Source organism: Culicoides brevitarsis, chromosome 3, assembly GCF_036172545.1.
Source record: "Culicoides brevitarsis isolate CSIRO-B50_1 chromosome 3, AGI_CSIRO_Cbre_v1, whole genome shotgun sequence".
In the NCBI taxonomy this organism is placed as follows: Eukaryota; Metazoa; Arthropoda; class Insecta; order Diptera; family Ceratopogonidae; genus Culicoides; species Culicoides brevitarsis.
Genome location: NC_087087.1, coordinates 18,784,625 through 18,811,808, shown reverse-complemented (window position 1 = coordinate 18,811,808; position 27,184 = coordinate 18,784,625). Strand labels below are relative to the sequence as shown.

The 27,184-nt window shown below is 30.1% G+C and overlaps 1 protein-coding gene across 1 annotated transcript in view; it reads right to left on the bottom strand.

Annotated features, from left to right (window-relative positions):
• Positions 1 to 27,184, bottom strand: part of LOC134835108 (max-interacting protein 1-like) — a 121,926-nt gene that overhangs the window by 4,544 nt on the left and 90,198 nt on the right. Inside the window, exons 4-5 of the mRNA XM_063849973.1 lie at positions 13,414 to 13,528; positions 10,232 to 10,448 (exon numbers count right to left, since the gene is read on the bottom strand). Of these exons, the coding sequence (XP_063706043.1) occupies positions 10,232 to 10,448; positions 13,414 to 13,528 (332 nt within the window). The remainder of the gene's footprint in view (positions 1 to 10,231; positions 10,449 to 13,413; positions 13,529 to 27,184) is intronic.

Sequence of the window (27,184 nt, the reverse complement as noted above, 5' to 3'; positions counted from 1 at the left end):
ACAAATTTTTTAAATTTTATTTGGAAAGGCGGTTAAAATAAAAGAAGAAAAATGGAGGCGCCATGTCCCTCCTTTTGTGACAAACAACATGCAACGTTAGCACCTCTTGCAAAAAGAAATACATGATCTAAGAATGCTTCCGTCTTAAATAACCTTTTAAACAGCACCAAATTCTCCTCCTATTTCGAATAAACTAAACAAAAGTTTTGCCATTGTGTGTGTGTGGTGATGGTGGCATCGACAGCGGCAGAAATTCACAGAAACATAGTTAAGATTTTCTATTATTGTTGTTATTTTATCATCATAAAAGATAAAAACGGGTGTGTGTATGTGCTCGAGTCAGTGTAATAAAATGGAAATTGTACCAAACTACACAACAGACAACGTCTGAGGTTTTACACCAAGTAAAATCGTTGTTTAAATTAACATTCTCCGTTCGAGTGTTAACATGCACAGGAGAGAAATGCACATGCAGCACTTTTTCCTCAATGCCTTTTTTCTTCCTTTTTTTTCACGTTGCGTCTATTCATCTCTGCATTTGCCGTAGAAGGAGATGAAACGACGAACATTTTGTACAAATGTGGCTTTTATTTATTTGCCAATACCATACAATACAATGTAAATTGCATTATAGCTTTTATTTCAATTCCATTATTATTTGCAATGCAGTTTCTATTTTTATTAACAAATACATAATAAAAGCAGGTAGAAGTTGTCTGTGCATTGCCGTTCCAACAACGTGTTTTCATGGTGAGAGAAAATGCGCAATTTTATTATAGGATCGTTGTTGTTTGTTGCTTCAATTTTATCATTGGTAGCAAGAGCATTACACTTTTCCTCAGATGATGTATACCGTTGCCTTAATTTCTATAGGTACCGAAAAAGGACCGAACCAATAATGATGATAATAATGACATTAAAAAGTTGCAGTTCACCTGATTTACATAAGATAAATTGTTGCCCATAAATTTTAAAGGAGATTGTGGAAAAAGTGACAACATTTTTAATTGAGTATTATATTTAGTTTTAGTAATTTGCATTTTACGAGAAGCGGCATGGCAACGAACAGAATTAAGCTGACATAACAAGGTTCGTTCTTTAGTAAATAAATGCAGAGTAAGAGGAAATATGCTTACATTTTGAATGCGATTTTTTTCAATAGGTTTTTTTAGTTTTATGAATCAAATAATTCAATTTTTTTTTACATAGGCTGCAAAACTTGGCTTGTTACGGAGAACATCAAGAGAAGACTACAAACCTTCGTCAACCGCTGTCTACGATGAATCCTGCGTATTTTTTGACCAAACCGGATCTCTAATTAAGATCTACTGAGAAGAGCTAACATGACGAACATGAATTTGGAAATGTGTAGGAGAAAATTCGGTTTGATCGGGTATACCCTTTGAAAAGATCCCCAAGGAAGTATCCAACAGGGCCTTTGTACACAACCTGCAAAGAAGCCGTAGAACACCTAGCGACGGTCCACACTCTCAGAAGCCAATATTATTAGAAAAGGTGAGGGGCAACTAACTACGATGATGATTATATAATGACCCACCTAAGCACACAAAAAAGGGCTTTCTGTGGGTTTTCTTTCTTCCTAACCTGTTCCATATTCTTCTTTAACCGTGCTGACACTCTTTAAGAAAGAAAAGATTTCTTTCAGTGAGAAGTCTCTAGATAGATAGGTTGTCAGAAGGGCCTCATTGTGGGCCGCTTTTAAGCGTCACCCCTGTAAATCATCATTCAATCTACCATTCGTATGAATGTGTAATTCATGCGCCAGTCATCCTTACTGAACTTATTTCACATTGTACTTAGCTTTCGATTTCGAAGTCCACAGTCTCGAGCTCATACTACCACCATATTGCGCTAAGTGTATTCTGTTGAAACTATAGATACGGAGCTTAGGAAGCCATAAATCACATTAAGGTCAATCTCAAGCAAATCCGTTGGATTTAGTAGACCACGACTGAAATGATCTAATCTCTTTCTTTCCAGAGAAGTCTTTAAATTCTTCAGGATCCATAATGCTATTCGTGCTACCTAAAAGCAACATTTTTTTGTGTTACAAATAAGGACAATCGCATAAAATGTGCTCTGCTGTTTCTTCTGCTAAGTGACTGATTCTGCAATCTGTTGAATCCCTATAACCCATTCTGCTTAAAAATTTATTCAATCTAGCATGTCCGGTTAGGAAAGCAACTATGACTCTAATTTGAGTAATATTCATGTTGTTCAGCTCTCTAGTTCTTGTCAAAGATCTGTTTGGTACAAAACTATTGACATGTCCTGACAACCTCCTTTCTTCGAATTTCCAGTATCTTGTGGTAACTATAACTAACCTCTGGGATCTGAAAGATCTTGCGAATCGACGAACCAGATGGCAACAATTCGTGGACCGCCTTTGCTCAACATGAGGACAGTCTCGAATTTTCGGACAAAAGAAAAGGCATAAAGTAAAGTAAGTATTCTACTGACACTGTCATCATTACTTTTGACAAGTCAAAAAAATTCATCTTTAACATGCATTTTAACATCATGCCTTGTCTTCGCAATGAAAGAAAAAAAGTCCGTAGATATTGGTATACCTTCTTATGTTTAGATAGCAAGCTATATTTGCCTTTATTTTTTCTTGCTGCTCCCTCAAAACAAATTTCGATATTATTTCCCATGTTTTTCTTTCTGTTATTTAGTTTATTTGATCAGCCCTTTTTTACTTGCTTCTTCTACATTTTGATGTCGTCATGCCGGTTCACTTCCTGTTTCTTCGGAATTGTTTTCCTCTTCTCATATTTTAGCGCAAGCAATACCAAATAACAAGAAAAAGAATGAAGCGACACAAAACTTTTTTAATACCTTATTGGCATATATAAACATTTTAAGGCTTTCCTTGTTGTTGTTCTGGGGAGTTCCAAAAAGAGGTTATGCGTCGTCGTCGTCGTCGTTGTGCATAATAGAAAAATGTTTTCGTGATAACAAACGGAGAAGAAGAAGGAAAAAAAAATAGAAAACGGAGAAGATTGAAGAAAGTCTATTATCATCACACATACAACAACAACAACAACAACTTCCAAATAAGTTAACTTTAGTTAGGTAAACATTGCATTATTATATGAAGTTCGGATATAAGCATTATTATAGTTAGACAAACAACTAGGCAAAGGCAAACATGAAGGCGGGCAACAACTATCACATGTGGAACAAAAAAAGGAAAGAAATAATAAAGTATATGAGCAAATATATTTGAGTAAGCAAACGATTAGAGATTGTTTTTCTTCGACAATCGTGCGTCGTCGTCGTTTCTACAGCCAACGGGCGGGCAAGTTGTCGAAGCAGCACGATGAAAAAATACAAGACGAAGGTTCGAGGATATTGATGTCGATCGAAGAAAAATATAATTGTAAATATTAGCTAGATAGATTGTGTCTGCGTGTGTGTGACTGGAAAACTAAAGGACGGCACAAAAACACGACGACTTTAATGGATAACTTGATTATTAATAGAATAATATTTGTTTGTTTGATGTTTGTTTAGAGCTAAGCAAAATATTGGAACATGATAGTAAATATTGATTCGAACTATAAAAGTCCATTTGGAAGTTAATGGTTATTTGACTAAATTTTACATGTTGATTGGCAGGCAGGCAGTTCTGATTACAAGGATTTTAAAACATTTTTTGCAAACAAAAAAATAACGTCTGTTTTGTCTGCTGCGGTTTGACAAGTTTTTGTACTGATTAGTTTTATTAAACTTCTATAGAATAGTCGGAAATATTTTTTTTTTTGTTTTCGGACCAAAGATGTTCTACGTTTTTGATATTGTTATTTACTTATTTTAACCACGTGGTTAATTTAATGTTTTTTTTAATAATATTTAACCACGTGGTTTGCTAAAAAATAAAAAAAAACACGTGACCAGGGCTATTCTTTGACCACGAGGCCTGAAGATTCTTCAAATCAGAAGAAAATCTTAAACCACGTGACCTGAGATATTTTCAAACCACGTGACTTTGTGAAATTTGAAACCACTTAACTTGAAAAATTTTCAAAACATGACTTGAGAAACCTTTAAACCACGTGACTTGAGGACTTTTTAAACCACGTGACATGAAGAACAAAGTCAAACCACTTGACCTGAAACAAATTTAAACCACGTGACCTAGCACTCCATTTTTACTTCAAAATGCGATAAACGAAGAATCTCAATTGTTTGCAATTTTTTCAAAGAACTAAAATACGGCCAAGTTTTTGGAATTGCTTTCTTTGTTTTTTTTTATTTAGTCCATCACCAACATAATCATCATGAACAACAAACACATCCGCCGAGAATACACGTCAACTGAATGAATCTTTTATTCTTCTTACACAATCTAATATCGCAAGAAATTCGTAAAGTGTGGAACAAACATTTTTCTGCTATTTTGTCACGCTTATTAAGCAATTTATTAGAGGAAATTTTTCGCTTGAGACCATAACATTTGCAATATTATCCTCATTATTGTCGTTGATGATGATGGTTCCTCGTCGCATGTTCTCTCTCGTGCGCAGAAAAACAGGTCAAAAGATTATTCGGGAGAAGCAAATTTAGCTGATATGCGAGACATAATGGCAGAAAATTATCATCAAATGAGACATTTTACCTATTTTGCAGCAGAAACTAACTGGCTACCCGTTCTCCTGTGTATTTTTACTCTTGTTATCTGGTTACAGATACATGATTATATTATGCAAACCTCCTCCTTCGGCTTTCGTTTCCACCCATATTTCTGTGACAATTCGTCCGAATATTGCCAAGGATGCAAAATAACACCGACGATACTGGGGGAAGGACATTGAACTCTCCGATTTCATCAACATCATCATCATCATCAATGTTTACTTGTCCAGGTAATAAATGTATGCATGTTGTTGCTCGATATGAATGTAAATCATCTCTCGAACAACTTCAGCAATGTGAGCGAACAGTGAGTTCGGTTCAATGTGTCGAAAATTTTATCATAAGCGTCGTGTTGCAAGGAAAAGCATAACAAAGTTTAATCAAATTATTTCCGATTGAATGCGGTATTTTATACACTTCACAGGACTCTTTTTCAACGTTTATCTTGTTCGTGCGAAATTTCACTTTGATACAATGTCAAAAATGTCACGAAATTGATTGAGGAGAAACATTGGAAAAGTCCGGTTTCGGTCTATTTTAATCAAGTTTTATCTTCTTCTTTTCAAGAGTTTTTTTTTAAATTCCAAAAGAAATTTTTTTCCTCATTTTTCACTCAACCAAAGTGAACTAAACCGAAAAAAGGACATGCCGAAGAAGAAGAAGCAGAAGAAAAAAAAAGTTAATGATAAAGGTAATAAAATGAGTTTATATGTGAGAGGATTAAGCAGAGGAACGTGTATGTGTGTGTTTGGATGTTTTAAATCTTTTTAAATGATAATAATATAAAGTGGTCCAAACTCGGACAGTCATTCCCCTTCGCATACACATGAAAATTGTCGGTAATAAAAAAAGGCAAAAATTAGGGCAAGTTGAAATTTAAATGGTGACCATTTGTTTTGTTGTTTCATTTTATGATCCGCATACACGAACACATGCGTTGTCGAAGAGGTGTACCTTTTTACCGCATTTCAAAAAAAAAAAAAAATGCGGTATTGCCCTGGAATTGTTCATTCGGTTCACGTGGTTTAAGTTTTATTTAAGTTCTTTCTCAAGTCACGTGGTTTAAAATTTTTTTCAGCTCACTTGGTTTGAAGTTCTGTTAAAAAAGTAGCTTAAAAATATTAGGTCACGTGGTTTAAAAAATTCGAAGATCAAGTTAATTGAAAATTACTCAGGTCACGTGGTTGTAAAATTTTTCAAGTCACGTGGTTTAAAAATTTCAAAGTTAAATAATTTAAAGATTTCTCAAGCCACATGGCTTGAAAATTTTATCAACTCATTTGGTGTGAAAAGTTTTTAGGTTTGAAAATTTATTAAGTTTCGTGACTGGAAAATATCTCAGGTCACGTGGTTTAAAGTTTACTTAAAACAAGTGGCTTACAAATTTTTTATTTCATGTGGTTTTTTTCAGATCACGTCTTTTAAAAAATTTTTCAAGTTACTCGATTTTAAAATGTTTCAAGTCACGTGGTTTGAAAATTTTCCAAGTAACTTGGTTCGAAATTTTTAATAAGATCTTTAGATTTTTAAGTCACGTGGTTTAAAAATTTATAAAATCATTTTGTTTGAACTTTTTTCAGGACAAACGGCTTGAAAATTCTTTTAAGTCACGTGGTTTGAATTTTTTTCATTTTTAGCCGATCTTTAGCAATTTTTTTAGATCACGTTAATTCAATTTTATCCGGGCACGTGGTTTGAAAATTTTGTAAGACACGTGGTTTAAACATTTATCAAGTTAAAAAAAAAATAAAAACCACGTGGTTAAAATTTTCTCCTTGTTACCGAAATCGAAATACGGTACCGTTAGTTGCTCTCCGCACGACAACCTTTTTCTTTTATTTTGCATTTATTTTGGTATTTCATTCCAACTGATAAAAACGAGAGAAGACATTCGTACCAAGGTTGATTCAGTCAAGCATAATTTGGGGATTAAAAATGCTACTCTCCACTTTCGCAAAACGACGGACCGAAAATGCTAGAATAATAAACGAAAATGGCAAAAAAAGGGATTTCTTTTATGAATAAATTTCTTTTTAATACCAGGACATTCATAAATTTTGAAGTGAGGGACATTGCTGGCTATCTACGATATACTAATAATATTGTAATAATCAGTTTATCCGATCGCCTCTATTTAGTTGCAACAATCGCGCAGAAATGTACATTTCCTATTTTTTTTCCTTCATTTTCTCTCTTTTTTTATTTCCCATTCAATGACGATGATGATAAAGTCTCATAAAATACACAAGGTACACGAAAAAAAAACAAGATGACCAAATATAAAGAGAGTTGTTTGTTTGTCGCACAAACACTCACACACACACGTGGAATATATTTTTGGATGATAAAACCAAACCACAAAATATAGTTGTATGTATGGCACTTGGTTATTTCCTGTATTTATCTGATCTCCTTTTGTTGTATTTTATACTCCTTTTTTTATAAATATTTTTGTGTGATGGTAGCCAGTTGTAGATTTTGTTGTTTAAGCCAGCCCAAAAAATATTCGCATCCATTCACATAAATTTTCTCATGAATAAATCTAACAAACAATGATAAATATAACTGGGGGATATGTGCACAGCATCATTACAAAGAGATAGAGAGACGACACACACTCGCACACAAAAAAAAGTTGTAAAGTATAATGACAAGAGACTTTCAATTACACATAAAATTTTCAACTGTACCCCAACAATAATAATAATAATCATAGTGTAGTATATCTCTTCTGCTTGTATATTTACCTTTGAGATTTTTTTTTTTATTTTTCTTGAAAAAGAGGTTGTTTGTGCAGCGATTCGAGTAAGAGTACAATGAATGTAATTGAGATCGGGTTTTTTTTATGAAATTGTTGATTTACATTTGATCTTTTAGTTTTATAAAAAGATGTCGAATTAAATTTTTGAAAAATTTCTTAAGTTGTTTTTCAAAAAATAAAAAAATAAAAGAATTGTATTAAAAATTAAATAAAATTTTTTATCGCAGTTTTTTTGAAAATTAAATACATTTTTTAAGTAATTCTACAAATTTGGATTTTTAAGTTATGAAATTTTTGCCATTTTTCTCTTAAAAGTTCAAATTTTTTTTTACGATATCTTTATGATTTTTGTAAATTTTTCAGTACCGGGTCAAATTTCAATAGAAACTCGTGAAAAATTAGAAAAAAAAAATCAATTGAATAATAAAAAAAAATATTCAAGTTTAAGAATTAGTCACATTAAGGCAATTTCGAAAATTAAATTTTTAAAAATAAATTAAAATAATATTTTCAGAAAATTATACTTTAATTCACTTTATTCAGTTGATGACATTTAAAAGCCCTAGAAGTGCAAATATTTTTTTCTTTTGCTAATTAAGTTTACTTTTTTTCTCAAGTCGCATAAGTTTTTTCTAAGTTAATGTTTTTAAATCAAAAAATTTTCTTCATCGGAATTTAAACACTAATTTACGACCCAATTTTCAACAAAATTTCTTTCATAAATAAAGCTAAAAAAATTTATAAAAATTCAATTTTAATTTCAATTAAATTGTGAGAAGTTTCTAAAATGAATAAAACTTAAATTTAATTTAATTTTTAATGTTTTATGTTGAAAATTTAGGACGTCAATAAAGTAAAGGAATTCCCAAAGTTGGACCATAATTGGATGGCCTGTGTATTTTTCTCAGCAGGCAGGAAAAAATTAGTTTTCTCTTAAACTTCAGTGGAAATTCATTTTGGTCGACCAGCCTAACCAGTTAAAGTTCTTTTTAATTATTTTTATCTCTTTTTTTTCAAATTACACAAAAGTACACTTGCCCGGTGCTTGATAATAAATACAGACCTACCAACACTTGATGATGGTGAATAGTATTTGGATGCATTTTTGTCGAAATAAATTCGACGGCAAACGCTTGACATGGCGGAAATTTTAAATTAACGCATGAGGGTCCAATTTGACGATAGAAACATATTTTTAGTTCAAACACACTTTAGCCACATCTCTTTTTATGTTTTTTGAAAACTAAACATAAAAGAAAAAAAACTCGTACAATAATATAAAAAAATATATAAAAGAGAGCTTTTGTATTGTTGCATAGTTAAAAACTTCAATTACAAAATTTTTCCATCAATGGCATGCCATTTTTATTACAATGCCCACATACACACACTCACATGCACATGCGAACGAGATACGGGTTAGAGCAGAGACGAGGCAGATACGTGCATTTTCTAATGGAATTTTTCTCTGTCTCTCCTCGAATGTATGTAAAAATTTGCGTTGCTGCGATGGAAAAATGTTAATTAAATTCTTTCAAAAATAAAAAAAAATGTGTACATATTTTGTACAATTTATTGACAATGGAAACTGCTAGAGTTCTGTATTTATTTTTTTTGTTGTGTGCTCGCGAGTGTGACTTGTGCTGTGGGTTGAAAAATATAGAGACAATTAGATTAAATTCAATTTACTATAAATTCAGTCAAAAATTTGTAAAGTTTTACTCGAAAAAATTTTCTGCTGCTATTAATTAAAGTCACAAAAAAACCTTGAGAGTTGTAGATATACGGAAAATTGTGAGAAAGATAAAAATGTAAGTCATTAAGAAGACCCTTTTTTTTCAAATTTTCTTCTGAGAGACCAATTTTTTTAAAATTCGGCAAAGCAGATTTTCAACGACTTTGGTAACAACTTTTCACATGATATTTGTTGAAATCCTCAAATGGTGTCGTGGTGTCACTTTTAGATCTCTGCTGACCGACCTCGAGATGGCGCTGTTACTTTATAGCGCATTTATTTAGTGTTATGTTAGCTTTTTGACAGCTGGATAACTGTCTAATAATTTTTATTGGCCCGAGACCCAAATGGCGCATTAAGTCAAATTTTAAGAGTTTTTATTGAGAAAAAAATCTTAAAATGTGCATTGGGTCAAATTCTTTGAATGTGCATTAAGACAACATTTCAGAATGTTCATCGGGTCAACTTTTCAAAATTCGCATAGGGTCAAATTTTCAAAATGAGTGCAATCATAGAATTTGCATTGGGGTAAGGTTATAGAATAGAATGTGCACTGGGTCAAAATTAAATTTATAGGAAAATGTTTTGAATTTTCATCAAGATAGTTATATATCGTAAAGTTTCTTGAAACAAAAAAAAAAAAAAAAGGCCTTGGAAATAATTTTTAAAAAATTAGCAAGCAAAAAGAGCCAAAACTATAATTAACCTTAAATTATAGCTCTCAAATTAAAATTTTAATTTTTAAATTTAAATTAAATTTTTTTTTAATTTTTTTTTTTTATTTTTTTTAACTTTCTTAAGCCCTTTTCTTTAAAAAAAACTTATTTTTTAAATATTTTTTTCATTTGCGAAAAAAAAAATTGCCAGAGAAACAGACGTCAATACCCCAACAATAGTATTTCCATCCTCAAGAAAAGCACAAAAAAAAACGTGTCGACATAAATGAATAATAAAGGCAATTTTCTCGTAGTTGTAATAAGAACACGCGATAACTTTCGCGTTCTTTCTTCTTATCCACTTGAACATGCAGAAAATATAGAGGAAAGAGAAAAAGGTGAAAAATTAATTAAACTTACCAGGCTCACTACTAATTGATGTAAACGATCGCATGCACTCCAACGAATTGGTACTTGATATTGTCGAGGAGCTGGAACTGCATTCGGAAACGGATCGTCGTTTGCACATTGCCTCATTGTAGGTGACTAATTGTTCGACGCGCCACTTCAGGAATCTTTGCTTCTTACTTAATTGTTCTATGTAAATTGTCTGGTTGCGTTCTTTACGCTCGAGATTCTGCAAGATATTGAAAAAAAAAATTGTTGAACCAATTTCAAGGAAGATTTTCCATGCACACAATTTTGATAACAATTTAAAAATTATTCGGTTCATGGCAACACACAACGGCAAAAAAATATATATTTAGAAGAGTCGAGATTGGTGCCAACAACAAAATTTCAGCACATATTTATGTCATGTCACTTGCATGAACAATTTTAAAAATCATTTATCATCCATATATGAGACTTTTTGCTCCTCACACACAAAAAATCGCATGGCAATGAAAAAGTATACCAACAAAAAAAATCAGAGCTACATATTATCATATATTTATTTGTTCGAATTTTGTGTGTCTGTGTGGTTTACATTTTTTTTTGCACGTTGACTCTTTTTTTTTCGTTCGTTGGTATTTTATCATTATTATTATTTCCCTGCCTGGCAAATATCTTGCACACAGCATGAAAATCAAAAATTCGTACGTGAGCATAAAATTTCTGGCTTCTGGTATTCCGGGTCTGTGACTTGACTACGACATGCTGGTGAAAACTCATCGCCGAGTAGAATGATCAGTGGCAAAAAAAAAGAAGTTTTATGAAGCCATCACACTAAATCGAATAAAAAATATGTGCACACACACACAATTACGACTAAAACACATGCTCTTATTTATTTCGATGCACACACGACAGTGAACAAATATAATAGAGGCAAAAATATGTTAGTCCCACAAAAAAAGATGGAAAATATCTATATCTGGAATCTGGAAAAATTGTTGAATTAGTTGGACATGAGCAAACGTGCGTATTTTGAACGTACGATTCAATGCACTTCAAAAAAAAAATGGGAAAGCGAGGATTTTTTGTGAAACAAGGATTTTGTAATTCATTTACATTACAACAAAAAAAAAAAGGATTTTCAGACATTTTTTTTCAAGAATTTTATGAATAAAATTTTGACGTTTTTTTTATTTTGTTGTATTGTCTTTGCTAATGTTTTCGATGAAAAGGGAGGATTTGTATGAAATTTAAATGTTAACGCATTTTTTTTTGATCCGCTTCAAGCTATACTATATTTTCGGACTTGTTAAGTATTGATGAGTTATTTTAGAGTTTTTGTGAAAGTAAAAAAAAATACATTTTTCCAATGTTCTAGATAAAAATTCTCGTTTTTGTTGAAAGACTCCTATTTCAATTTTCGATTCTATTTTTATTCATTCATGAATTTTGAATTTTTAATGTTTTGCAAAAAAAAAAAACATAAAATTTTAACTGATTTTAAACTGAAATGTGAGTCATTTTCCAAAAATTGTTCCAAAAACTTTTTTTTGTATATTTTTAAATAATATAAATATCTTTCCCAAAATGCCGCTTAAAAATTTCAATATATTAAAAAATAGGAGAAATTAAAATAAATCTATTTTTATCGAACTTATACTATTAATTTTATAATGTTGTCAACGATTTCGTATTCTTTTTAATAATATTCTTAAAAAAACGGCAAAATTATTTACCGTAATGTAGATACATAGTTCTAAAAATAATTTAAAATTTTAAAAATGTGTTCTTTTAACGAAAACAGGAGTCAAAGCTCTTTTTTTAATTTTTTTTTTAAAATTTTTATTTTTGAAAATTGTAATCTATTTTGTATTTTTGTCTTAAAATTATCATTTAGTGTTAAAAAATTTAAATTTCAACTGAAAATTGTTTAAAAAATATTAAAATATGTAAAAAAAAATAAGAAAAATTGTGTTTTTTTAACTTCAAAATTAGTCTTCTCTTAATTTATCTACATTTTTTTATTTTGTTTTTTCTCTGAGCATTAACAAAATTACGGTAAATATAGAATTAAAACTTAAAAAATATTTAAAAAGCTACAAAGTTTGGTTACTGTTTTTTTTTTGTTAAAACATTCTTTTAGTACATATTAATGATAAATTAAATAAAATAAATCTTGAAATATTTGAAATACTTGAAATATTTTTTAAGTGCCTAGTTTTTATGAAAATTTAATTTTCAAAAATTAAATTATAATTAATAAAGAGAGTTTTAAAAAAACTAAAAATTCATATATTAACAAAACCAAAAATTATAATTTTAAGGAAATTATCGATTGGAAAGGAAAATTAGTTAAATTTGATTTGTCACATGATTCGAAAACTCCATTCGGCACATCGATAACTTATGAAAACAAAACCAGAAACATCATAATATAATTTATAATGCATGATTTGGTGTATTCCAATGGAATTATTATTTTTAAAGGGAGAAGAAACAAGAAAAGAACCCTAGAGAGCATCATTTATATTAAAGAATAATTTTAAATTCAAATGGAAATGTCAGTTACAAAACGTATTATGTCAGGAATTTTTCGTATAAGCAGAATGAAAAATATGATTTTTATTTTTCCTCTCATACATATGCGTCTTAGCTATATTTGCAGCACATTGCGAGAGAGAGAGCTGACAAAAAGCAAGGAAAATCTTTTTACCACAATAAATTCATTTGTCATTTGACACATTGTTACAACAAAAGTTAGCTAGATATTTATTTTGATTCGTCTCAAAATAATAATAATAATATAAGGAAATGATGATGACGATGGAAAGGTGGAGACTCATCTATTTAAATGCTGCAGCATGAGATAGGAGGAACAACTATGAAAGAGGTTAAATACCCATAAAATACTTATCTCTTTTGCATAAAATTTTCTAAATGAAATGAAACGAAAAAAAGGTGATCTTCTTGCTACACATATGCCATTGCCATAAATTATTTACAAACCATTTTATTGCATTGTCTGTCTATTTTCCGGTTTTTATTTCTTTTTTATGTTAATTTTTTTCGTTTTTCACATTCATCTCTTTTCAACTAGTTTTTTCATTTTTGGGCAACAACCAGTTTCAACAATGTTTGAAATTTATTTACATTCCCGCAAACACACCGTGATTTTTCAACACAGCAAAAAAAAAAAGAAGACTTACCTTAATAAATCGCTTTGCCTTTGTTAATAAACCTAATGTCGTGTGTCTGGATGCATCACTTCCCAGTGGCACAATTTCCTTTAACCTTTCTAAGCAGTTTCGCAAATGGGCTCGTCTGAAAGAAGAAAAAAAAGAGAAGACAAGAATTCCCGTTTAGTATACTGTGAGAGATGATTGTTAAGGAAAAATTATGGTTTTGCAGGAAAATTTATTGTAGATTTGTGTGAATGCCACACACAACAACAACAACAACAGCGGCAAATATGCGCGGTGTGTTGTGTGATTATTGAATGGAACACAACAGAGACTAACAACCAAACACCATCATTTTCCTTCGTTTTGAAAATATAAAAAAAGGAAAAAAATTGTAGAGAGTTTACATAAATTTTTCACCTTTAGCAAATAATAATAATGAATGGTGGTGGTGCACAGCACAAATTTTTTGTTCATTCCGAATCACGACAACATCAGCGCACACGGCATGCACACAGATTTCTTTTCGACGAGCGCTCCGTGGTAATAATATGATAGTTTTTTTTTTGTATCGAATATTTTTTTTGTGTGTTGCGAAAGAAAAGAAGAAAAAAAAACTAACAACAGCTAAGAAAATAGTTTTTGACACGAAACGTAAAAAAAAGGATTATGCCCACACACAAACATACGCGCACAATATAATTTTGTATTTAAATTAGTTTGTAGCCCCAAAGTTGTATACGGTGGAGAGTTTTCGCTGTTTAGTGGTGCCACACGAAAGTATTTTATGAAATTTATGTAAATCAATTTCGTGCTAAGCCATTGTCGGTGATTATTATTACCATTGAATCATTATTTGCCGGTGTCCGGATAACAAAATAGCTGGTGATCAGTTTTTTCTTCGAGTTTTTCTTGCAATATTTATTTTTTTTTAATTCAAAAAAATTGAAAAAAAATCTGGTATCGTTTCGGTCACTTTTCTATAATTTATTGCTTATCTATTTTTTATTTTGAACAAAAAAAAACTTAAAAATCAAGATTTTTTGCATTTTTTTAATTTTGTCAATTTTGTTTGAATTTAGCAAAGCGGTTAATTTATCCACATGACTAGTTTTTTCACGTTTAATTTTTTGCCACATGGTTTGTTAAATTTATTAACCAAACGATCTGTTTTGAATTTCAAACACGATTGTTTTAATTTTCAAACCACGTGGCCGTGGTTTATTTAATTTCTTTAAACCACGTGACTTTTTTAAATTTTTTAACCACGTAATTTTTAATTATGTAAACCTTTTAATTTATTAAATTTTTAGACCACGTGGTTAATTTGATTATTTAAATTTAATTATCTTAAACGTTTTGATATATTTAAGTTTTTGAAATCACGTGCTTTTTCAACTTTTTCAAGCCACGTAATTTATTTATTATTTTTAAACCACGTGACTTTTTTTTTATTTTTTAACGACGTGACTTTTTTAATTTTTTTTAAAACCTTTTAGTTTATTTAATTTTTTTAGACCACGTGGTTAATTTGATTATTTAAATTTAATTATCTTAAACGTTTTGATATATTTAAGTTTTTGAAATCACGTGATTTTTCAACTTTTTCAAGCCACGTAATTTATTTATTTTTTTTTTAAACCACGTGACTTTTTTTTATTTTTTAACGACGTGACTTTTTTAATTTTTTTTAAACCTTTTAGTTTATTTATTTTTTTTAGACCACGTGGTTAATTTGATTATTTAAACCTCGTGGTTTATTTAATTTCTTTAAACCACGTGACTTTTTTAAATTTTTTAACCACGTGATTTTTTTAGCCACGTGTGCTTGCTTTTTTTCGTGGTTATGAGGCAAGTTTGTAAATAATAATGATTTAACAATTCATAGAATTGTTCCAAAATGACTAAGAAATAAAAATTCAGCCAAAATGACTTACAAAAAAAGTAAAATAAAACACAGGCAAATCCATTCATCAATATGAGTTTGAATGCGACTAAAATTATTTTCGCTATTTCTTACTCCTGCGCGCTGAGGTACTTAACCTGCTCCAATTACTCTGTCACCGGATGTTTACAATTTTACACAGAAAAAAACCTTATCTTGATTGATAAATTGAACATTGTTAACTATATAATTAAAGTGTAATTGGTCAATTTTCTACAATAATTCACTCACCGCATTCCCGTAGCTGTCTAAATCGCACATTTTTCTCTGAAAACTTTTTCTTCTTCATGCCACATTATTGCATTGTTCGCACTAAGTACGCGTCGTCAGCAAACCGGAGGTTTTTCAACTTTTGGGGCGCCATAAATAATGTCATTAATCAATGATTTGGGTCGTTAAGTGCGGTAACGAACGATGGCATAGCATGGTGGTGGTGCTGGTGTCAGAAACGACGGCGGAATAGGTACAGGTATTTCATCATTAGAAAAGTTTCACAACACGGCCCAATAACAAATGAAATTGAAATAATAATCGTCCCGTTTCCTCGGATAATTTTAATGGCTCACAGAGGGCGATTAAAATGTTATTTATTGTCATTTGTTACGAAACAATGGCAATTCTGGCATCGATGTCAACCCTCAATGGCGAAACTTTTGTGTGCACGCAAAAACCCGTGAAAAAAAGGGGGACCGAAGATGATCGATTTGTTGTGAATTTATGTCACTTTTAGCAACGATGAGATCATTATTAGGATTTGTCAATTGTTATATTTCCGGCTATTTGCGAAATCCTCATCCATGAAAATATCATAAAAGGACCAGATTATGTTGCTGTTGCGTAATAAGAAGACTCTTGTTACACCATTAACAGAAAAAAAGTATATGAACATGACAATGACATCAATAACCATTCCATCCATAAATTTCTACGAAAAAAAAATGTTTCGCTGTTTCTATTGAACATTCAGAAGTTTATAGAATCATCTTCCACAATTTTACTTCTAGAAATTTGTCAAACCGATTATTGTCAAAATCAGATGGCCTCGTTATGAAACAAGAAATATTCGTGTCACTACAATGAAATCGACATGATTATTTATGGGGGAAGTTCTTATACTAAATTTACTACGAATTCAACAATATGGATAGCGACAAAAAAAATGAAAGTAATATGAAAAATTGCCTCAGATGATCAAATGCGCGGCACAACAAAAAGAGCATTAGCGCCGAAAATGAATTAAGGTTACAAAATAACACAGAGCTTATGCGAAGGAGCTTACGTCGAATGACATTTTTCTTGCTGTGAGGATTAAGTTTGGTAAAAAAAAAAGTAAGTACACACAAAATAAAAAACCACCAAAAAATATGGGATAGTAGATCATTTTAAAAAAATGTTTAGGAAATTGAATGAAGGCAGGTGTTAAGAAATAACGTATTAAAAATTAAATTAAATTTAAAATTTGAAAGTCGCTTCGACATAAGATGAAACCAAAAAACATTTTGAGTCAGAATTAGTGATTTCGTCTTTATGTTAGGACATGTAAATTTTTAGAGAAGAAATAACTAATTCGACTTGAAAATTGAGCAAAAGACAAAATAACGAGGCAAATTGAGATTTTTTATGTCAAGGTCATCTGTAAGTCGAATTAACTTGAAAGCCTCTACATTAATTAATTGACTCTTTGAAATTTAGATTAAGCACTGAGAAAAAAAGCCAACACTAGCGATTAAGAAGTTAGATTAAATTTAGAGAAAAGACCGTAAGAAATTTTATCAATAAATTTAATATGAATAATGACTAAATAAATAAACCTTTTTAGGTTTTTGGAGCCCTCGTGAGACGATAGAGCTATGAAACAATCTTTTTCTTAACAGCAAGGACGAAGAAGCAGCAGCAACAAAAGCACATTAGGTCGATGAAAATTTACTGGAACATCTTACACAAATAATTGTCACTTACGGCACCAAAAATTTCTAGGGGAATCTATGACTGTCGGATGAAACTACAAATGAACTTGGTCAGACGAACAAGAATCTCGGAACTACTAAATTCCAAGATTTCATAGTGCTGTGGGTGACAGGAAGTTTAGAGTTCTGAAAGCTAAGCTGGCGAATCGCTTTCCTACTTATTATTACTGAGACAAATTCATCTCTTGCTTAGGTGGCGGTAACTGCTCTCCATAACATTTTAAACTTTTCAAATAATTGTTTGCGATTATTTTCGTAAAAAGAATGACTTTGAGGTGGCTTTTCCCTTTAAAGAAAACAATTAAAATGTTAATTGAAATATTTGGGCATCATGATCGATATCGAGGAATTCTAATTGAATCCTAGTTATCAGTTTTCAACTCTTCCTAGTTGCTTAATAGAGAGAACTGGTAATTCTTGTGATTTCCTTTCTTCGAGCAAATTTCCTAGTAGTTTTTCATTTTGTGTGTAAAGTATAAATATAAGGTTAGTCACCTGAAATTCATGCCTCCTCTTTTATGGGCGAACGGAACGAAGGAAAAGACCACGAATTTCTGCGTCTTCATGAAAAATTGAATAATTATCTCATCGTCTCTCATAAAAAAGTGGCTTTCACAAAAATTTTTTTTTTTCGTTGTGTCATACAGAAATAATATAATGTCATCATTATAAAGATTTATATGATTCAAAATTAAATTTTTATCTTTTTTTGTAGATACCTTTTTTTCATGTCAAGAACGATACAAGGACGCTACCTGAAGCAGTAGCAGCAGCAACAACATCATGTGTAATAATATAATAATAAATATTAAAATATGGAGTTGAGATTTTCATTTCCAAAAATTTTTTTTTGGGAACGTGAAGGAGGATGTCCCGAAAGTTGAAAAACTTTCACGTTCATAACTTGTCTAGGTTTTAGATCTTAAAATTTTTATTTTTTTTGTTGAAGGCAAAACTTGAGCGAGCATGTGCGACACAATAACACCCTACGTTTCTCATACCTGCTACAACTACCGTTTTATTACAACATGCAGGAATATGAGTAAAAGCCACATATAATAATAATAATGTACAAAACAAAACATGAAATATTACTCCTCTTATTGTCTATTCCCTTTTACATGAACTCGTCTTCTAGCATGATTTTGTGAAAAGTCTCTTTTATCTGTGTGTGTGTGGTGCAAAAAGGAATGAGGTTAGGTGTGGTTGTGTGTCTTTTGTGTTGATTTTGATGTGACTTTTCTCGTCTTGTATGTAAATTCATTTGAAAGCACCTTTCTTTGAGCTTTGATTCGAAGAAAAGCATCCTTTCAACTATTTAGAGCAATAAAACGCAACAAAGAAATAAAATTTTCTAAACGAAGTACCGAAAATAAATGATTAGAGAAACTTTAAAATCAGTTCGTGACATTTAGCAAAATCTTTCAGTCATTATTATATAATTTTTATTGCATTTTTTTTTGCAAAGAAAAACTTGAGAACTAATATTTTCCCATTGCATTGAAACTTTTGTATAAATTACAACAAAATTTCAATATAACATCGTTTTATAAATTCTTCTCCTTTTATAGTGGAGCCTCTCTCAATAATCCCTGCAGTAATAAAATAATAATAACGTTAGTGCTTTAGTTGATCTCTTGTCTTTTATGTTTTTTTCTTTTTTTTCTCATAAGTAGCACACTTATACAACAAAATGCAATAAACTCTGTTTAGCGAGATGGAATTTTCACTTTGAACATTGGAAGGGCAAAGAAAAAATACAACAATTGTAAAAAAATGTTCAGTATACGTTTGTTTGTGAAAAACACTTACATATTGTTCTGCATGAAAAAATATTTCAAAATTATGTTCAAGTGTTTATTTGTTTGCTACTGTATTTTTTCCACTTCAAATTACAAAGTTGTTAATTTTTTCAGTCTTTTAGTTCTGGAGAGGTGAAAAATTATTAAAGACAAAGCTTTTGTTTAAATTTATTTTCAAAATAAATATTATTTAATTTTTTGTTTGTCATTATTACACATTTTTGAACGTATTTTTTCCTCCTGAAATTACAAAGTCAGGCACTTAGTTCTAGAGAGATAAAAAATTATTAAAAAAAACTATTTTTAAATTTATTTTCAAAACAAATATTATTTAATTTTTTGTTTTTTTTTTTTATTTTTACACATTTTGGTCTAAACACCATTTAATTTTAAAAATTTAATTTTTGATAATTTAAAAAAAAATGATTTTTTAACTTAAAAAATCCTTTTTTATATTTTATATTAATATTTTTTAATTGTTAATATTAATATTTTTTATAAATTTTCCAATTTTATGTAAAATGTTATTTTTGATTGCCTTAAATTATTTGCTAATTTTTTTATTGTAGCTTGTATAAGTTTTGAAAACTTTAAAATTTGAAAAGCCCATTTAACACTAAAATCATTATATTGCAATGCAAATACTTAAAAAAAAAGCTTTTAAGTATAATAAATTCATACAACAATTTCACAATAAATACTTTCAACAATTTGTTTAAAGAAATCAAGAAAAAAAAACGTTCGCAAAAGAAAACTTTATAAATTTTTAGTTTATGTTTGTCTGTGTGCCGCTAGCTTGCACTTGCCGAGCATTCACTCACACAACAAAATCTAATAATAGAATATTTATTTCATGCCATAAAACAGATTTATTGAAACTTTGACACCATAATACAATATCCCATTTATTTGTGCATGTCCGATTATGCTTTTCCCTCTCATTCTCTCTCGCACTCTTTCTCTGTGAGTGTAGCTAAATGGATGTGTGTCGAAAGCAGCAACACGCCACTATAATAATAATTCAGAAAACAAGCATAAGGAGATAGAAAAATATGTTCGACCAACAGCTGCTGCTGCTGCTTCGTCGTCGTTCTTCGAGAACTAGAATGCAATATTGCACTTTTTATACGAAAAATAAAATAATAATAATAATAAATGTTTTTCTATTTGCTGAGAAATCAAAATATTATTCCTCGATGTATTTCGCATTTCATTATTTATGAACTTTTTCGTTTCGTTCGTTGTCTGTTTGTTTTTTTTATTCGTATAAGAAAGTTGCGAAATGTTGCAAGTAAATAAACATAAAAAAAAGTAGGAGAAGGAGAGCGGGGTCAAAAACACCAAGTAATAGCATAGGATTCATTTTTACTTGTCAATGGTGTCTCTTGGAAACTTTTTCCATTTATTTTGGTGTCTTTCGTCAGCACTCAACATCTATCACCTTTACTCTCCTTACGGACGAAGAAGGGCTCAACTTGATGACTTAATGAAAATCATATTGACCCATTAAAAAACAAATTGCCTCTTAAAGTAATTTTAGTCATCCCAGTGGGGCAATTGAACCTTTTTCAAGACCTCAGGGCCACATTGTCCTACCAAGAGCCCTTACCTCAATCATTTTCGGAGTTGGTCACCCGAAGACCCAAAACATTCAACCTGGTTTAGCCCTTTTCGTAAAAAAACTAATAGGTTAACACGACCCTTTGAAATGTTAATAAGACGTCTTATGAAAAGATCAAATCAATCTTTTAAATAGATTAGAAGTTAATTTGACCTTTTCAGAGCCAAATTGACCCTAAAAAAGTCAAATTGACGCTAAAACAATCAAATTGACCCTAAAAAAGTCAAATCGACCCTAAAAAAGTCAAATTGACCCTAAAAAAGTCAAATTGACGCTAAAAAAGTCAAATTGACCCTAAAAAAGTCAAATTGACCCTAAAAAAGTCAAGTTGACCCTTAAAAAGTCAAATTGACCCTAAAAAAGCCAAGTTGACCCTAAAAAAAGTCAAATTGACCTCTTAAGTGACTTTGAGGACCTTTAAATGAATTTAATGAAATCCTTAAAGAATCAATATGACCTCATCAGTGATTGAAATCTCTTAGTGGTACTATTAATTCATTAAGGAATTAAAATTATCTCTTTGGCTTTAGGGATCATTAAATTCACTTCTGGGGTCACTTTGACTTCTAGGGGATCATTCTGATCTTTTTAGACTTGAAGGATCAGTCTCACCCGTTTTTTGTCCGTAAGGTCTACAATGAGCACGAAAATATGCACGGACCACAAACATCGGAATGCCATTTTACGAATTTGCTCGAAAAAGGTGTCTTGTGTACAATAATTCAATCGTAATATTGCACGTGACGATGATAACTGCTCAACTTTCGAATATATTTTGTCGGAAAATAAAGTGACATTACTCATTTTCATTCCACCTTCCACCAATACTACTTCCGTCTTTCGCTACATTTATTATTATTATTATTTTCGCAAAAAAAAAACGAGGAGAGAACACTTATAATATCAAAGTATTTTACACAATTTATGCTAAAACGAAGGAAAAAGGTGTTCAAAAGAATTACTTATACAGGAAACTTGTTGTTGTCGTTCGCTCTACTGCTGCTGCCTTTTTTGTGTATATTCCATCAAGTCAACATGAAAATAACATGCAATCCGAATGCATACACACACAACTTTGTAATGTCGTCGTTGTCGCTCGTTTGAGTGTAATGTAGTTAACCTTTTGTAACTTTGTCAACAATAAATTATATTATTCAACTTTTTCTATTATATTTGAGTTTGAGAAATGAAGCAAGTGAAATGTGATTGCATTTTACGTTGCAAAAGTTTTATGTAATGGGCTTGGCTTCAACATAGACACTCGCACACACCGCATCACATATTTTTCTTACTTAAAATGGTATAAAGACAGGATTCGTTCTGGATTCCGTTCTTTATGTGAATTTTTGTGTCGGTGTGTGTGTGAGCCGCCTTTTTCTCGGAACGAAATGAGAAAATAAAAAGAGTAATTTGGGAAAAGTTTTTCATGTGAATTTAGTTATAACCAAATTTCTAGTATAAATTGAGTCTGGATGCCTAGCCTGGCATTACTTTACACTGGCAGGCAGTCAATTTAAAATCAACTTTTCAGCAAGTCATTTTTCGAAACATTTTCCGAGTATTAGACGAAGGGTTAGTTCTCAATTGAAGTTTATCCGAGCGATTTACTCACAGTGCAGTGGCAAAAGCAGCAGCAGCATCGAACAGACATGACATGACAGTGACATGACATCTCCTCAATTGTTGCAGTAGGTACCGTGTTTATGACATGAATTCCTCGAAGGAGTTTTCGAGTATCAAAATCCTTTGATGGGTGGGATTACATATACTTAGTTGAATAAAATATAGTGTTTAAAGCTGAACAATAATTTTGAAGAAAAAAATTTAAATACAAATTGATTTAAATTTGAAATTTAACATTTGAGCAAGGGCGGATACAGAAGGTTATCAGAGATCTCTGAGAGAAGGAAATCAATAAAATATGTCTTTTCTTTCCATTTTTGATTCTTTTTGTAATTTTTAGTACATTTTGAGCTGAAAAGGGAGGAATATAAAGTTGAGTAAAAATTGTATCTATTGATTTTTGAAAATTAAAATATTGGTAAAAAAATTAAAAATCCAGTTGAAAATTAAAAATTTTATATTCTGAGTGCGAGAAATATTTTAAATTACACAAAAAGATCTTTAGTTTTCTCAATTCTTTTAATTTTCACGAAAAAACAAAAAAAAAATATATTTGCGAAATAAAAGTTAAAAACAAAAATTTTTGGTTTTTCGTGAAAATTGAAGGAATTACAAAAAAAAAATTCAGTCAAAAATAAATAATTTTTAAAATAAATCTTTTTAGTTTTTATATAAATAAAAACAAAATTATTTCAAATTAGGCAAGTACAATTTCAAAAAATGTTTTACATGTCAACCCACCTAACTTTTTCCTAAATTCCAAAATATTTTTTCAAAATCATACGATAAATGACTAAAAATTGAAAAATTTTTTTAAAAGTTTAATTTTCATGAAAAATTATTTTTGCAATTTTTCAAAGGAATTAGCTCTAATTTTTACAAAAAATTTGAAAATTTTATTTGAAAAGTTTAAAAAATTTTTTGAAAATTGTTGAGTGCGAGAAATTTTTAAATTGAAATAAAAGAAAAATGTCTTTAAATTTTAAAGCCCCTTAAAAATAAGAAAAAGATGGAAAAATCATTGATATTATTGTTTTCCGTAATCATTTTTCATTACTCCCACCTCCTTACTTTTTGAGGTTCAAAATAATATGAAACATTTTTTTTGAAATTGAAAAATTTGTTTTGAGATTTTTTCGTTTAATCTGAATTAATATTAATTAACATGTATTTTTTTTGGATCAAACTGTTTAATATTTTTTTTTTATTTATTCTAAAATATTTTTTTAAATCAAAAAAAAATGTTTTTTTTTTGCCTGTTTTGTACTTAATTTTTACGAAATTTAATTATCACCGTTCAAAAAAATAAAAAAAAACTTCATAAAAAAAAGCTTTTTCGTCATAAAACTTGAAAAAATTTTTTTAAACACTTGATTATCGATCGTGCAAAAATATACAAGTTACACCAACACTTACAGCAACAACAACATACAAAAAATTGCACTCTAAAGAATTAGTTCACATCATCCATACACAAAATACACACACAAACGACATGATATTGTTTTGAAATGCAAGCGAAAGATAAAAGAGAGATTTCAAATCCCTCTTATGCACCACTCGGCCTCCCTTTTTATTTGTATAATACTTTTGCTTTTATCATCTTACTTCGTCTTCTCTCTCTCCCGCACATGATGTTTTATTTTCAGTTTTAACTCACTTTGCAAAAGTTGACCATTATTTTGTAAAGTTCATGTGTCAACAAAAGGGGAGCACGACGACGACGACGACGAAAGAGAGACATCGAGAGAACTGTACCTCGTTCGGTAATAGCACTTGTTTGTTTGTTTCGACGAATTGAATGCATATCTGTGAAAAGTTTCTCCTTTTGTTTCGAAAACTTTTTTTTTGTTTACTAGACTGGTCATCCTACGATCCTACACAATCGCCTACCTGAACTACGAGCAAAACGAGATAAGTTGCTTGGATAATACTGAGAATAAATAGAAATACGTTATGTGTATGTTTGTTTTCTTAAACACTTGAAAGGCAATTTATCTTGGTGAAAATAAGAACATGAAATATTGATTATGTGGGATTTAGCACATTGTTCGTCGTCGTCCTCGTCGTTCGCCGAGAATAATATGATTGTGTTGTTTCTCGCACCAGCATTGTCCAGTTCAATTGTGTGTGATTATTTCCATTCCGAAAAAAAAAAATGAAAAAGTGGATTTTCCGAACACAACGATCGAGCGTGAGGTCATTTTACGAACGATGCAAGCGTTCGCTCCGAAAATGGCAGGGAATACAATGGGGGGAAATAGACGAAACAAGATAATCAAGATTTAGATGTATTGTGTGAAATGGAAGCAAAATAATGTAAAATAAGATAGGCATTGTAATCTCGTTCTCCTGCTGCTATTTCGGATGAAATACAATAACGGAAATGAATTTTCACTTAATATGTTTTAAGTTTTAAGTGGGAGCACAAACAAATCTTTTACTGCTTTACTTTTTTATGGGTGTGCGGTAAAAAGCAGATGAATATTTTAAATGGGAATCTTTCATGCCAAATTAAGTGGTTTTTATAACGTGTGTGTCTATTCTTTCGAAGAGCGATTCTAGTTATTTTATTCTTTTTTGTTGTTAATCATTTTCCAGAAGTATCATCCGAGAGATAACACGTGCCACTGTGAAACACGAGCATTATTGTTCCGATAGTGGGACAAGGTTCATCTGCTAATTCCTAGTAATTGCGAATCTTTGTGTATTTCACTTAAGATTACTATTATTTTTAGACAACAAATGGAAGAGGCGTGATATTGTTGACATAAATTTCATGGATAAGATTCTATTTACTACGAACTAAATGTGATGTCTTAACAAGCAGAGTGGTTCAAGCAATGTTTTTTTAGTGTAAATTATTTTTTTTTATTCATTGCAAAATTTTCCGGTTTTTTCAATTAATTTTTCTTATATAATAAACATTTCTTTTTTGTAATTTAATTATTTTCCATTTTTTTTATTTTTTTTCTTTTCCGAAAAGATGGAAAATTTAAAAAAAAATAAAAACAGCGAAATAATGCGATATAAAATAATATTTGAAGATATTCTTGGAAAATTAATTATAAAATTTAAGGAACAAAAATACAAAAAATTAGTTGTGTAATTATTTTAAATTAAATAAATTTTAATTAAAAAATTTAATAAAAAAATTTTGATTAATTAAATAATTTAAAATAAAAATTAATTTCTTTACAAAAATGTTGAAAAATATAAAATTAATCGTTTAAATAAATATTAAAAAAATTCTAATAAAATCTAAAATATTATTTTCTCTAAAATCATTGATTTTGATGATATTTTTTTGATTCTGAAAAAAAAATTAATTAAATTGTTTATTAAAAATTAATTCAATCAAATTTTATTAAATAAATAATAATTATTAATTAATTTAAATTTTATTTATTTTTTCCATAATTTTATAACAAAAATAATTTTTCGTTTTTTGACATTTTTTCGAGATTTAAATATTTTTAAAAAATTTCAAATTTTTTTCCCCAATTTTTACAATTCGATTTCAACTATAAAAACCAAAAAAAAATTTGTGTCTAAAATCAAAATACACGATACAAATTAAAAAAAAAATTAAACTAGATTTTTTTGTTTTTTTTATTTATTTTTTTTTTCAAAAAATATTTTTATTCATTATTTTTCCTTGGATTGAAACAAAAGCAGGATTATAACGTGAAACATGCAATTTTTAATTTTATTGTGTACGCTTTTAAATAAAAAATTTTTAATTGTGCTGAAATTGCTTGACTTCTCATGTTTATGCTTCAAAAATATATTTTTCGCATTGATGCTGATTCTTTGACAAATTAAGCAAAAAACACACTTGAACCTCTCTGCATTAGTTTTGTATTACCTCCTCCTTTGATAGCTAAATGCATATGAACACGCGTAGCACAAAATTTTAACAACAAACAAAGTCTTTTCCCTTGAAAAATGGGAGTAAATGTTGATGCCTCTCAAAATTAAAAACAATAGAAGTCGTGCGAAACAAAAGAAAATGGAAAAAAGCTTTTTCCCATTTTATGTTCTGCTTCTCCGCTACAACAAAATATGTATTTTGTTGGAAGAGGCAACAACATGAAAGCAAGAAAAAAACAAAAACAACACTTTTTAATGCATTCTCGTGCTTTATAGATACAACAGCTAGATACGCATCTCTCATGTAGCTGCTACAAAACAAACAAACACCAAATATATTTTATTTGTTGATGGCTTTGAAGGCGTTTTTCATCCATTCATTTACTTGTACGACGACGACGAGGACGAGGAGAGAGTTTTTGAAAAGAATGTTGTTTGTTGAACTAAATACCTCCTATTTTATTATTTAAGGCAAAATGTAGATCTCTCTTCTTGTTGTTTAATGGCCAGGAAAAATAATATCATCAACGACGAGATAAAATGACGACGATGTTGTTGATGAGACACTGACTCCGAACCACCACCATCGCCACACAGAAATGAAAAAGGATAAGTGCGAAAGAAAGATAAAATGTAAATACATATTTGATATTTATCTTATAATATAGTGAAATGTTTTGCATAACAACAAAAACAACATCGTATAGCGACAAGAGTGCTCGTCCAGCAGAAAGCAAACTTTACACTATAGAAAATTCATGACTCGAAAGACAAAATATCTACGAAATACGAGAGATTGTACTTTGGGGCAAAAGTTTAGAATGTGAGGTAGGTCAGAATTCAAGAATATGCCTTGGGGAAAATTTAAAAATGTGCATTGGGGCAAAGTTTAAAAATTTACATTGGAGGAAAATCTTGGAATGTGTATTGGGGCGTGTATATTTTATCCCAATGTACATTCTTTAAT